This window comes from Salmo salar, chromosome 04 (genome assembly GCF_965601325.2).
Source record: "Salmo salar chromosome 04, fSalSal1, whole genome shotgun sequence".
Classification (NCBI taxonomy): domain Eukaryota; kingdom Metazoa; phylum Chordata; class Actinopteri; order Salmoniformes; family Salmonidae; genus Salmo; species Salmo salar.
The window spans coordinates 30,549,727-30,563,821 of record NC_138294.1 but is presented as its reverse complement, the minus strand read 5'-3'; the positions used below and the strand labels follow the sequence as shown (position 1 = coordinate 30,563,821).

At 44.1% G+C, this 14,095-nt stretch overlaps 1 protein-coding gene across 1 annotated transcript in view; it reads right to left on the bottom strand.

The window, feature by feature from the left end:
• LOC106602693 (calcium-binding protein 2) overlaps window positions 1-14,095 on the bottom strand; it is a 34,267-nt gene that overhangs the window by 10,572 nt on the left and 9,600 nt on the right. Inside the window, exons 4-6 of the mRNA XM_014195478.3 lie at window positions 12,009-12,039; window positions 11,129-11,272; window positions 10,791-10,903 (exon numbers count right to left, since the gene is read on the bottom strand). Of these exons, the coding sequence (XP_014050953.1) occupies window positions 10,791-10,903; window positions 11,129-11,272; window positions 12,009-12,039 (288 nt within the window). The remainder of the gene's footprint in view (window positions 1-10,790; window positions 10,904-11,128; window positions 11,273-12,008; window positions 12,040-14,095) is intronic.

Genomic DNA, 14,095 nt, shown 5'->3' with positions numbered 1-14,095 from the left:
TGTGGAATGATTCTGTTGAATGGGGTTGTCACCCCCACAGAAAGCCGAGGACATAAAAGGGAGGATGATGGAAAGAATTAGGTAACATTGATGGAAAGAATTAGGTAACATTTCGTAGCATAAGTGATAACAAATTACTTACAAACATTTTTTTTGTTCAAGGTGTGTTAGATGTGCATAGAATAATCTTCAAGGTAGAGGAAGAGCACCACTGGGAGAATACCCCCCAGGTAGAATATCCATTCCAACAATTAGAAATGGACTTCATTGATATATGTTATAACCTATTCCGGAGTGAGGGAAAGAAGTGGTGTTTAGCAATAATAGATAAGAATAGTAAATGGGTAGAAGCGTTCCCAACTTACTTGGTGGACATGATTATGGTGGCTAAAATAATAGGTGAAGATATAATCCCTAGAGTTGGTTTACTAGGATCTATTTTTTTAAATAATGGAATACAATTTAGCTAATCAGGTAGAGCCTATAGAATGCCAGAGTTAGGGAGATTAGAACAAGCAGACATAGAAGTTGAAGATATACTAGCAGAACACATGAGAAGACTGTTTGTTAACCAAACCCGTATGTCCAAGATTTTGTGTCCAACAGGTGAATTACAGGAGAAGGTGATTCACGCAATACAGCCTGGAGACTGGGTGTGGATCCAGTCCCTGAGGAGGAAAGACTGGAAACAGCCCTGTTGGGAAGAACCGTACCAGGTTCTGTTAACTACCGCCTTTGCCATTAGAATAGCTGAGAGAGCCACTTGGGTCCACGTTACCCACTGCAAGAAGGTATGAACACATACAAGCACTACTGATCACACACAGAGTTAGGAGAAGAACCGAGTACCAATAGGGTTCGGGGGTTACCTCCTTAACGAAGATTCCCTAACCCGACCTGTCATCACTGTGTGTGCTCCTAGAGTGTGAGTACGGGGTGGTTCCATACAGATAGGCTACAGGCAGGAGAGGGTTGTCGGTTTTTGGGAATATGGGGGACCCTAAGCTGCATCATAGTACTAATAATATTTTTGATACATCCAGATCCACTACCAGTCGGCCTAAATCGTACTGAATCTCCACCAGGGTTGAGAAGCAAAAGACAAACTACTCAAAATAAGGACAGGCAAGGAAGAGTAACCTATAAAATAGGGGTTAGAGAAGGACAAAACGCGTGATTTAAGATGAGGGTACTAAATATGACTAACGGAAGGGGACACTGTTATAATGAGAACTGACGACAACACCCCATTATACCTGTGTCAACCAACTATGCCCTGTGTTCCTGGTCCCAGGTGTTTAAACACACATGGGGCAGGGAATATGAGACTAATATCTGGAAATGGAGTGCACGGTGGGGTGTTGAACAGAATAAGGATATTCCCTCATGTATGTTGGGGATAGAAGTAACTATACAAAATGTAACTAGTAATGACATACAAATGAAGTATATGGCATGCGCTGAGGAGTATGGCAAGGATACCTGCATATCATTTCAGTTGACAGACACTACAGTGATATACCCCGTAGTAAATCCATTATTAGGAATTGATAAATCAGGTGGAAAATCCTTTGGTTCCACTAGTCTACCTGATGTGAAGGATTCCCTTCTCCAAGAAAGGAACCAAGGGGAGATAGAAGGAATACCAGATTAAAATCTCTGGTTAAAATGGATGAATTACACGGCCAGGGCTCTGGGCCAAACTAATTGTTATGCATGTTCTACTGGGCGACCAACTATGTTGACTGCTCCAATGCCACAGACGATGCTCTCTTGTGTGTTAGACTTAGGATCTAATCAGGAAGAGGTCAATTGTACAGGGATGGGGTTGGCCAGATTAAAGAGCGCGCCAATCCACCTCAGTTCACTCTAACTCCTGGAGAGTATCAGTGTTATATGCACAGGAATGGTAGTAGGAATTTGGGAATTTTTAATGGATGTAAGACAGTAGTGAATGTGACAGACTTAGATTGGGAAGTGCAGGAGAACATTCTTAACCTCACAGCACCTGTAACTGATGTATGGTGGGCATGTTCCGACCAAGGACACATAAGACAGATATTACCAAAAGGGTGGGTAGGTACTTGCGCCCCAGTGTTATTGGTACAACCAGTGAGGATTAGTCATCAACGGCCAGTGGTGAGTAAAATAGTAAGAAATAAGAGAAGTCTGGTCCTAGATGAGGGTAGCCCCATATGGATGGATTCCATTGGGATCCCTAGAGGAGCACCAGATGAATACAAGGCGTTGAATCAAATAGGTGAAGGATTCACAACAACTTCCTTTTGGTGGGTTACGATAAATAAGAATGTGGATTGGATAAACTATAATTATTATAATCAGAAAAGATTCGTAAATCAAACTAGAGATGCAGTGAAGGGAATCTCTGACCAATTATCCGCCACCTCTCTCATGACTTGGCAAAATAGGTTGGCTCTCGATATGTTATTGGCAGAGAAGGGTGGGGTTTGTAGAATGGTGGGGGGGGGGGTCATCGCTGTACTTTTATTCCAAATAATACATCACCAGAGGGGACTGTAACTAGAGCCTTGGCTGGGTTGACCGCACTAAGTGATGAATGGGCTGACAACTCAGGGGTTAATACATCTGTGACCGGTTGGTTTGATGAAATGTTTGGCAAATGGAAAACCATGGTAGCTACTATTGTGGGGGCTGCTATTGTTTGTATGGGTATGCTGGTATTATGTGGTTGTTGTTTTATTCCCTGTGTACGAGGTTTGGTGGGTAAGGCGTTAGTGCCTCACCAGTGACTCAGCAGATGGTGAGGTACGGGCCTATGCCAGAGTCTGATCAATGGAATGAACAATATACAGATATAGACCTGATGGACACCGTGGATACATTCAATCCTGAGGAGCCGGAACTTCATGAGACTATATTCAATGTTTAGCGACTGTTTATTCAATGAAGATCATGAAAAAAATCCTGAACAGAAGAGTTATGATTGGAAGTAGTATTAAACAGCCATCGATGAGTAGATGATGTATATACATGTAATGGTTTGATTGGGTATGGTTTTATTTTCAAATAAGATTTGAATAGATTGGGTATGATTTTATTTTCAAATGTAAGTATCAGTGTGTAACATTTAGTCAAAGGGTGGATTGTTAGAATAATTTGTATGTGTTAGAATAATGACTAAATTGTTCCACTCTTAAATGGTAGGATAGGGGGTGATAGGTTTGAGAAACATTGGAGAGGTTTCAAACCAAGAGGGTCATAAATGGGGAGGGGAGGTGAAAGCCTTGAAGAATGTGGTAAACTTTATGGTTCTTTGTGGTGAGTGGAAAAGTACTGGTTGTTTGAGAAGGGAGTGGTCTAAAGATAGGAATATGTGTGTGGATTATAAAAGGACTGAGTCCTAATTTTTTACTTTAGAACGTTCTCTGAATAAACTGTACAGACCTTTTGCAGAAAGCTGAGTCATTGCCTAATTATTATTAACCCAGTGTCTTACAAACCTTGGGGATTAGTCAAGGCTTATTGATTGGTAATTATTAGCATTGGGATTCGAAAATTCCCGTAACACCCGTTCATCTTTCCCTCGATCCTGACTAGTCTCCCTGTCCCTGCCGTGGAAAAACATCCACACAGCATGATGCTGCCACCACCATGCTCACTGTGGGGATGGTGCCAGTTTTCCTCCCGACGTGACGCTTGGCATTCAGGCCAAAGCGTTCAATCTTGGTTTCATCAGGCCAGAGAATCTTGTTTCTCATGGTCTGAGAGTCTTTAGGTGCCTCCAAGCGGGCTGTCATGTGTGTTTTACTGAGGAGTGGCTTTCATCTGGCCACTCTACCATAAAGGCATGATTGGTGGAGTGCTGTAGAGATGGTTGTCCTTCTGGAGGTTCTCCCATCTCCACAGAGGAACTCTAGAGCTCTGTCAGAGTGACCATCGGGTTCTTGGTCTACTCCCTGACCAAGGCCCTTCTCCCCCGATTACTCAGTTTGGCCGGGCGGCCAGCTCTAGGAAGAGTCTTGGTGGTTCTAAACTTCTTGCATTGAAGAATGATGGAAGCCACTGTGTTCTTGGGGACCTTCAATGCTGCAGACATTATTTGGTACCCTTCCCCAGATCTGTCCTCGAAACAATCCTGTTATGGAGCTCTACAGACAATTCCTTTGCCCTCATGGCTTGGTTTTTGCTCTGACATTCACTGTCAACTGTGGGACCTTATATAGACAGGTGTGTGCCTTTCCAAATCATGTCCAATCAGTTGAATTTTCCACAGGTGAGTTCTAATCAAGTTGTAGAAACATCTCAATGATGATCAATGTAAACAGGATGCACCTGAGCTCAATTTAGAGTCTCATAGCAAAAGGTCTGAATACTTATGTAAATAAGGTATTTCAGTTTGGTATTTTTTATAAATGTGCAAATCATTCTAAATGCTTGTTTTCGCTTTGTCATTATGGGGTAGTGTGTGTAGATTGCTGAGTTTTTATTTTTATTACATCTATTTTAGAATAAGGCTGTAATGTAATGTAACAAAATGTGGGAAGAGTCAAAGGGTCTGAATACTTTCAGAAGGCCCTGTACAGTCGTGGCCAAAAGCTTTGAGAATGACACAAATATTAATTTCCACAAAGTTGGCTGCTTCAGTGTCTTTAGATATTTTTGTCAGATGTTACTATGGAATACTTGTTATGGGTGTGTACGGGAGTGTCACGTCCTGGCCAGTATAAGGATACATTGTTATTGTAGTTTGGTCAGGACGTGGCAGAGAGTATTTGTTTTATGTGGCTCGGGGTGGTGTTTTTTCTAAAAGGGCATTTGATTTAGTATTCCGGGGTTTTTGGGCACTGTTCCTTGTCTACGTATTTCTATGTTGATCTAGTTGGTTGTATGTCTATGTTTGGTTAATTGGGGTGGACTTCCAATTGAAGGCAGCTGTGTGGTGTTGCCTTTGATTGGAAGTCCTATATTAGTTGGGTGTGTTTGTCTGTGTATTTGTGGGAGATTGTTTCTTGTTTTGCCGAGTGAGCCTTTCAAGACTGTTTCGTTGTTCGTAAGTTCGTTTCGTTTTGTTGTTTTGGTGTGTTCATTCTGAGTTAATAAATGTCAAGATGAGCGTACACATACCTGCTGCGTTTTGGTTCTCCATTACCAACGACAACCGTGACAGAATCTCCCACCAAACCAGGACCAAGCAGCAGAGGAACGAGGAGGAAGGATGGACGTGGGCAGAGCTAAGGAGGAGCGTTTCTAGGGCGATGGAAGAGTTTCGGAAACTCGAGAGGCCGCCCCAAGAATTTTTTTGGGGGGGGCACAAGGGCAGTTTTGCGGGGCAAGAATGGAGCCCCAGGCCAGCTCCCCGCACTAGCATGGAGGAACGTGTTCCCAGTCTGGCACGTCCAGTACCAGCACCACGCACCAGGCTTCAAGTGCGTCAGCCCAGCCTCGCCAGTCAACAGTCACCAGAGCTGCCCGCCAGTCAACAGTCACCAGAACTGCCCGTCAGTCAAGAGTCGCCCGAACTGCCCATCAGTCAAGAGTCGCCCGAACTGCCCGTCAGTCAAGAGTCGCCCGAACTGCCCGTCAGTCAAGAGTCGCCCGAACTGCCCGTCAGTCAAGAGTCGCCCGAACTGCCCGTCAGTCAAGAGTCGCCCGAACTGCCCGTCACTGCACGCGTCGCCCGAAGTGCCCGCCCGAACTGCCCGTCAGTCAAGAGTCGCCCGAACTGCCCGTCAGTCAAGAGTTGCCGGAGCCGCCCGTCAGTGAGGAATCGCCAGAGCCGCCCGTCAGTGAAGAGTTGCCAGAGCCACCCACTAGTCAGGAGCTGCCAGAGTGGCCATACTGCCCGGAGATGCCAGAGTGGCCAGACTGCCCGGAGATGCCAGAGTGGCCAGACTGCCCGGAGATGCCAGAGTGGCCAGACTGCCCGGAGATGCCAGAGTGGCCAGACTGCCCGGAGATGCCAGAGTGGCCAGACTGCCCGGAGATGCCAGAGTGGCCAGACTGCCCGGAGATGCCAGAGTGGCCAGACTGCCCGGAACTGCCAGAGCTGCCAGACTGCCCAGAGCTGCCGGACTGCCCCAGCGGCCAGGATCAGCCAGAGTGGCCAGACTGCCCAGAGCTGCCAGACTGCCCCAGCGGACAGGATCAGCTAGAGCTGCCAGACTGCCCTGAGCTGCCAGACTGCCCGGCGATGCCAGACTGCCCGGCGATGCCAGACTGCCCGGCGATGCCAGACTGCCCGGCGATGCCAGACTGCCCGGCGAAGCCAGACTGCCCGGCGAAGCCAGACTGCCCAGACTGCCCGGCGATGCCACTCTGTCTTCTGGGTCTGCCAGAGTGGCCCGTCTACCCGGAGCTGCCGGGGTGGGTCGTCTGCCCGGAACTGCCTGAACCAGAGCCACCTCCAGATATAGGTGGGTTGGGGGGGGGGGGGGGTGTAGCACAGTGCCGTCGTTGACGGCAGCCACCCTCCCTTCCCTCCCTTTAGTTAGGGGGATTTTTTTGTTGTTGTTTGGGGTTTTTGTTAATTTGAGGTGCTTCCGGGGTTAGCACCTTTAGGGGGGGGGGGGGGGGGTACTGTCACATCCTGGCCAGTATAAGGATAAATTGTTATTGTAGTTTGGTCAGGACGTGGCAGAGGGTATTTGTTTCATGTGGCTCGGGGTGGTGTTTTTTCTAAAAGGGCATTTGATTTAGTATTCCGGGGTTTTTGGGCACTGTTCCTTGTCTACGTATTTCTATGTTGATCTAGTTGGTTGTATGTCTATGTTTGGTTAATTGGGGTGGACTTCCAATTGAAGGCAGCTGTGTGGTGTTGCCTTTGATTGGAAGTCCTATATTAGTTGGGTGTGTTTGTCTGTGTATTTGTGGGAGATTGTTTCTTGTTTTGCCGAGTGAGCCTTTCAAGACTGTTTCGTTGTTCGTAAGTTCGTTTCGTTTTGTTGTTTTGGTGTGTTCATTCTGAGTTAATAAATGTCAAGATGAGCGTACACATACCTGCTGCGTTTTGGTCCTCCATTACCAACGACAACCGTGACAGGGAGGCGAAGTCAGGTGTAGGAGAGCAGAGTGTAATTAACAGGCGCACTTTTTATTCCGTTCCAAAACGAAAGCACATAAGACATAAACGTGCCCAAAACACAGAACATGTAACAAAAGTCTAGCGTGTGACAATATCCACATAACATAAAACAATATCACACAAAGACATGGAGGGGAACAGAGGACTAAATACATGCAGTGTGATTAGGGAATGAAAACCAGGTGTGTATGGAACATGACAAAACAAATGGAAATATGAAAAATGGAGCGGCGATGGCTAGAAAGCCGGTGACGTCGATCGCCGAACGCCGCCCGAACAAGGAGAGGAGCCGACTTCGGCGGAAGTCGTGACAATACTGAAGTATAATTACAAGCATTTCATAAGTGTCAAAGGCTTTTATTGACAATTACATGAAGTTGATGCAAAGAGTCAATATTTGCAGTGTTGACCCTTCTTTTTCAAGACCTCTGCAATCCGCCCTGGCATGCTGTCAATTAACTTCTGGGCCACATCCTGACTGATGGCAGCCCATTCTTGCATAATCAATGCTTGGAGTTTGTCAGAATTTGTGGGTTTTTGTTTGTCCACCCGCCTCTTGACGATTGACCACAAGTTCTCAATGGGATTAAGGTCTGGGAGTTTCCTGGCCATGGACCCAAAATATCCATGTTTTGTTCCATTTAGTTATCACTTTTGCCTTATGGCAAGGTGCTCCATCATGCTGGAAAAGGCATTGTTCGTCACCAAACTGGATGGTTGGGAGAAGTTGCTCTCGGAGGATGTGTTGATACCATTCTTTATTCATGGCTGTGTTCTTAGGCAAAATTGTGAGTGAGCCCACTCCCTTGGCTGAGAAGCAACCCCACACATGAATGGTCTCCGGATGCTTTATTGTTGGCATGACACAGGACCGATGGTAGCGCTCACCTTGTTTTCTCCGGACAAGCTTGTGTCCGGATGCCCCAAACAATCGGAAAGGGTATTCATCAGAGAAAATGAGTTTACCCAGTCCTCAGCAGTCCAATCCCTGTACCGTTTGCAGAATATCAGTCTGTCCCTGATGTTTTTCCTGGAGAGAAGTGGCTTCTTTGCGGCCTTCTTGACACCAGGCCATCCTCCAAAAGTCCTGCCTGCTGCCATTTATGAGCAAGCTCTGTACTGGTGGTGTCCCGATCATGCAGTTGAATCAACTTTAGGAGACGGTCCTGGTGCTTGCTGGACTTTCTTGGGCGCCCTGAAGCCTTCTTCACAACAATTGAACCGCTCTCCTTGAAGTTCTTGATGATCCAATAAATGGTTGATTTAGGTGCAATCTTACTGGCAGCAAAATTCTTGCCTGTGAAGCCCTTTTTGTGCAAAGCAACGATGACGGCACGTGTTTCCTTCAGGTAACCATGGTTGACAGAGGACGAATAATGATTCCAAGCACCACCCTCCTTTTGAAGCTTCCAGTCTGTTATTCGAACTCAACCAGCATGACAGAGTGATCTCCAGCCTTGTCCTCATCAACACTCACACCTGTGTTAATGAGAGAATCACTGACATGATGTCAGCTGGTCCTTTTGTGGCAGGGCTGAAATGCAGTGGAAATGTTTTTTGGGGATTCAGTTCATTTGCATAGCAAATTCTGGAGTATATGCAAATTGCCATTATACAAACTGAGGCAGCAGACTTTGTGAAAATTAATATTTGTGTCATTCTCAAAACTTTTGGCCACGACTGTACATACAGTAAGTATTCACAACCCTGTGTCAATACTTTGTAGAGGCATCTTTGCCAGTGATTACAGCTGTGAGTCTTTATGGGTAAGTCTCTAAGAGATGTTTTGTGTTGTATTGGATTTGCCCCAAGAATAACACTTTGTATTCAGGACAAAAAGTTATTTGCTTTGCCTTATTGTAAACAGGATTCATGTTTTGGTATATTTGTATTCTGTACAGGCTTCCTTCTTTTCACTCTGCCAATTTGGTTAGTATTGTGGAGTAACTACAATGTTGTTGATCCATCCTTAGTTTCTTCCTATCACATCCATTAAACTATATAACTGTTTTAAAGTCACCATTGGCCTCATGCTGCAATCCCTGAGTGGTTTCCTTCCTTCTACGGCAACTGAGTTAGGAAGGACGCCTGTATCTTTGTAGTGACTGGGAGTATTGATACACCATCCAAAGTGTAGTTACTAACTTAAAGTAATATTCAATGTTCACCTTTTTATTTATTTCTACCCATCTACCAATAGTTGCGTTGGAAAACCTCCCCGGTTTTTGTGGTTGAATCTGTGTTTGAAATTCCCTCCTTGACTGAGCCTCGACTCAGGGACCTTACAGATGTGTGTGGAGTACAGAGATGAGGTAATTATTCAAAAATCATGATAACCACTATTATTGCACACAGAGTGAGTCCATGCAACTTATTATGTGACTTGCTAAGCAAATGCTGTACTCCTGAACTTATTTAGACTTGCCATAACAAAGGGGTTGAATACTTATCGACTCAAGACATTTGAGCTTTTCATTTTTAATGAATTTGTCAAAAAAAATTAAATAACAAATAAATAATATTATTTTGCATTATGTGTATTGTGTGTAGTCCAGTGAGGTTGTAAATTACAGCTGGCCTGGTACATTGTTTGCTGCTTCCACCCTTTCGGGATGCACTGTTTTAGTTACAATGACTCAATATTTTGAGAAAAAAAACCCTTGATAACTGTAACTAAGGCTGGGAATGTATCAAACTAGCAAGGGCGATGATCAGAAGTCAGTCATAACTTGGCTAATAGGATAATAGGCTAATAGGCTGTCAAACACAAGGCCCACGGGCCGAATTGGACACACAAGTCAACAGTTGTCTCATCTACTTTAGGAGGTTATACCCTGGTGCCGCTCGCATAGGTGAATTCAACTTCAACTGCGCTGCTGTCGTGTGTCTGGTTTACAGCGTGCAGTGGAGGCAAAGTGTACAGACACAGTTCTAGCTAGGCTACTAAAAGGTTGCACTCTGGCTTCGGTTTTAAAGCTTGAGAATGAATAACCAAAAAACCAAACCTTGCAACAAAGCACCATGCAAAGGAGAAACATGTAGGCCTATTACAGCAACATTTGAACATTAGCCTAGACTGGCTACAATACACTTTGAGTGCACCGTACAGCAATGCTGCATTCAACATGTTTTAAGTGTAGATGTTACAACAACCTATAGCTATGTTTTTGTTATTTGGAGTTATTAAATACTTTTTCATTAGGGTCGCAGCATACTATACACATCTACAAGCATAGCAGCAAAAGCTGGACAAATATTATTTGAATCTTTTGTTGTAATATCTTAAAATTCTGTATACAGCATCATATGTACATAAGTGGACATTATAAAGGTTTTATTAACTGCAGTGTCTATTAATTGTCCAAACGCACGGCTCCTTTCCCACTCTATATTGCTATAGAACTTTCACAAATGCCTTACTCTACATCATTTCCAAACATTCTATGAATTCATGAAAACGACCCTATCTAAGCGATTGCTTTTCGGAAAATGTAAAAAAAATTTAAAAAAGATTTCACGTTGCTAAAACGCTGTCAGTTCCACTTTAACTTTCACTCTGTTATCATTCATAATGATTAGAAAATGCACCCCTTGCTTTGGTTTTTTAAGAAGTTATTTGAAAGCACTGTACTCTCACCTGTCTGATATCACCCTTTCTACTTGCATTTAACCTCTTTGAAAGCACATTTTTATGGATCTTGCACACTTCCTAGTGTCCTTCTCTCACCTGTTTGAATGCACTGCGTACCTCCCTCATCCCCATCATGTGAGCCGTCTCAGCCAGCATCCTGGGGCCCATCAGCTCAGTACAGAAATCATCGAAGTCCACGTGACCGCCCCCTACAGAGGGGGAGACATCAGATTACACACACACACACACACACACACACACACACACACACACACACACACACACACACACACACACACACACACACACACACACACACACACACACACACACACACACACACACAAACACACGCACACGCACACACACATGCACACGCACGCACACACACACACACCACTATCTCCTCCACACACAAACACACACACGCTCACATTTCATCTTGATCTGCTGTATAATCTCTATGAGCTCCATCTCAGTGGGCATGTATCCCATGGTCCTCATACAGTCGGCCACGTCCTTGTAATGCAGGAAGCCGTCCCCATCGTAGTCAAACTCCTTAAAGGCCACCTGCAGCTCTGAGACACACACACACACACACACACACACACACACACACACACACACACACACACACACACACACACACACACACACACACACACACACACACACACACACACACACCAACAACATCGTGTATAATGTTATAACATTTGCAGTAGTCAAAAATGGCTGTGCAGTGGTTTTCGAGCAGCTTAGCAGCTCCAACACTCGTATTGCGGAAATGTTTCAAGAAGCTAATAGCAAGTAACGTTTACAAGCTACCATTGTGTCCTGTATGACTCACAAGGGTAAGTGGAGCTTATGAGAGGCTCAAGCCTTTTGGGTAATAAACTGTGCCTGTGGAATATTTAGTTTCCTAAAACATCCTATAATATTGCTTACATTAGCACTATTCATGTCAATAACAAAGGATTAAAGTATACTCAGCAATATGACATCAGTTGGCCGATGTCCTGCTTACAGACATCAACAACAACTGCATTCACATCCGCAAAGAATACCTCAAATTGGTGCGCCCAAATTGGCACCCTCCCTTGAGGTCTGGCCACGTTGGGGCGAGCCAATAGTCATTCTTGGAGGATTATAATTTAGTTGATGTTGATTTATGTATGCAGGTAGTCGCACCGCTGCGTACGAAGACATCATATCGCTGGCACTACCCTTAAGTGAACTGGTAAAATGGACTCTCGCCCACTGTGTGGGCTGCACTTGCATAGTACATTTCTATCATCAATAACAAAGACTTACCATCCAACTCCTCAGGCATCAGCTCCCTATCCTGCAGTAAACAGATAGAGAAGGGAGATTAAGAGAGAGCATGAGTGTGTTCTGTAAATCTCTGCTCCATTAAAGCAGAGTAGTCCCTTGAGAAATACACCCCACTTTAATCTTTTTTTTATTTTTATAGCGTATTAAGGTAACATGCATATCATATCAACCACCGCTGCATGCCTGACAGAGACCCTAATGGGATTACTCCACGACATGCCTTTCTAATCTGAGCAATGACATACACACACAGTATGTGCAAGAATACTCACTCACACACACACACACACACACACACACACACACACACACACACACACACACACACACACACACACACACACACACACACACACACACAAAGTGCAGCTACCGTACTCTCAATAGCCCACTCTCTCTCTCATCCCCCCCTTCTCTCTCTCTCGTCCTTCCCCTCTCTCGTTCCCCCCCTTTCTCTCTCTCTCGTTCCCACCTCCCCCTCTCTCTCTCTCTCTCTCGTTCCCCCCTACAGTTCAGAGAAAGATTTTGTTTCAAAAAGGTCAATGATTGACACCCCTAAAGATTATCCTTATTTGGCCCCATATTTGGTCCCATATTTCTAGCACTCAATGACTCCATCAAGCTTGTGACTCTACAAACATGGATGCTTGTTGGTGCAAGATCATACACTCAAGACATGCTAATCTCTCCTCATTACCAATAACAGGGGAGGTTACATGTCTTGGGGGTTTGATCTTTGACCCTCTGTAATTTTCTCACTCATCATTAATCACGATTTTTTCAGAATTATCCGTAATCATGGTAGCGTCCACATTCATGTAGAATTGTTAAGAAACATATTATATTCTTATTTACAATAACAGTGACTCCGAAATGACAGAATATACCATTCATTTCTATTGGCTACAGGATTATCTGAAACACAACCTAAACTAACTGCAAATGCATCCAACAAGTTTATAGAGTCACAACTTGATGTAGTCATTGCGTGCTAGGGACACGGGACCAAATACTAAACTTTTGGCGACTTTATTTCTAAGAATTATAATAATTTTTACCCTTACCTTTTTCAGAAGAAGATGTATTATTCTGAATATACAATATACTGTAGCTCAGTATTTGAAGCATTTATTTTATGAAGTCATTATTGCTCATCTTTATCAAGGGTATCAATAATTTCAGACTCCAGTGCTTAGTGAAAGTGTACACACCTCTAGCACAGTCTTCACATTTTGCTGCCTGAAAATTACATCTAAAAAGGGATTACGTTGGATTTTTCCCCCTACAGATCTAAACAACCTACTCCACATTTTCAAAGTGAAAGACGTTTATTGATCATTTTCCAAATTAAGTAAAAATGAAGAAAAATGTGTTGGAAACATATGTCTTCGCACCCCAGAGTTAATACTTGGTGGAAGAACCTTTGGCTGCCATTATAGCTGTGAATCATTTTGAATAAGATTTTACTTTCTACAACTCTTCGGGAAACATACTGTACTGGTTTTGTCCAAATTACACAAGTTCAGTAAATTTGGTTGGGAATAATTGATAGACAGCAACATTTCAACTTTGACTGATTTTGAAGCAATTTTAAGTCAGATGATCATCCAGGTACTTCTTCGCAAACTTGAGTCAACTTTTTGGATGAGATTGGTCTCTACGTCTGGCAAAAACCATTCTCTGGAGTGATGATTCAAACTTTACCAACTAGCAATCTGATGGACAAATCTGGGTTTGGCGGATGCCAGGAGAATGCTTCCTGCCTGAATGCATAGTGCCAACTGTAAAGTTTGGTGGAGGAGGAATAATGGTCTGGGGCTGTTTTTTATGGTTCGGGCTAGTTCCCTTGGTTCCAGTGAAGGGAAATCTTAATGCTACAGCATACAATGACAGTCTAGACAATTCTGTACTTCCAACTTTGTGGCAACAGTTTGGGGAAGGCCCCTTGCTGTTTCAGCATGACAATAACCCATGCACAAAGCAAGGTCCATACAGAAATGGTTTGTCGAGATCAATGTGGAAGGACTTGACTGGCCTTCACAAAGCCCTGACTTCAACCCCATTGA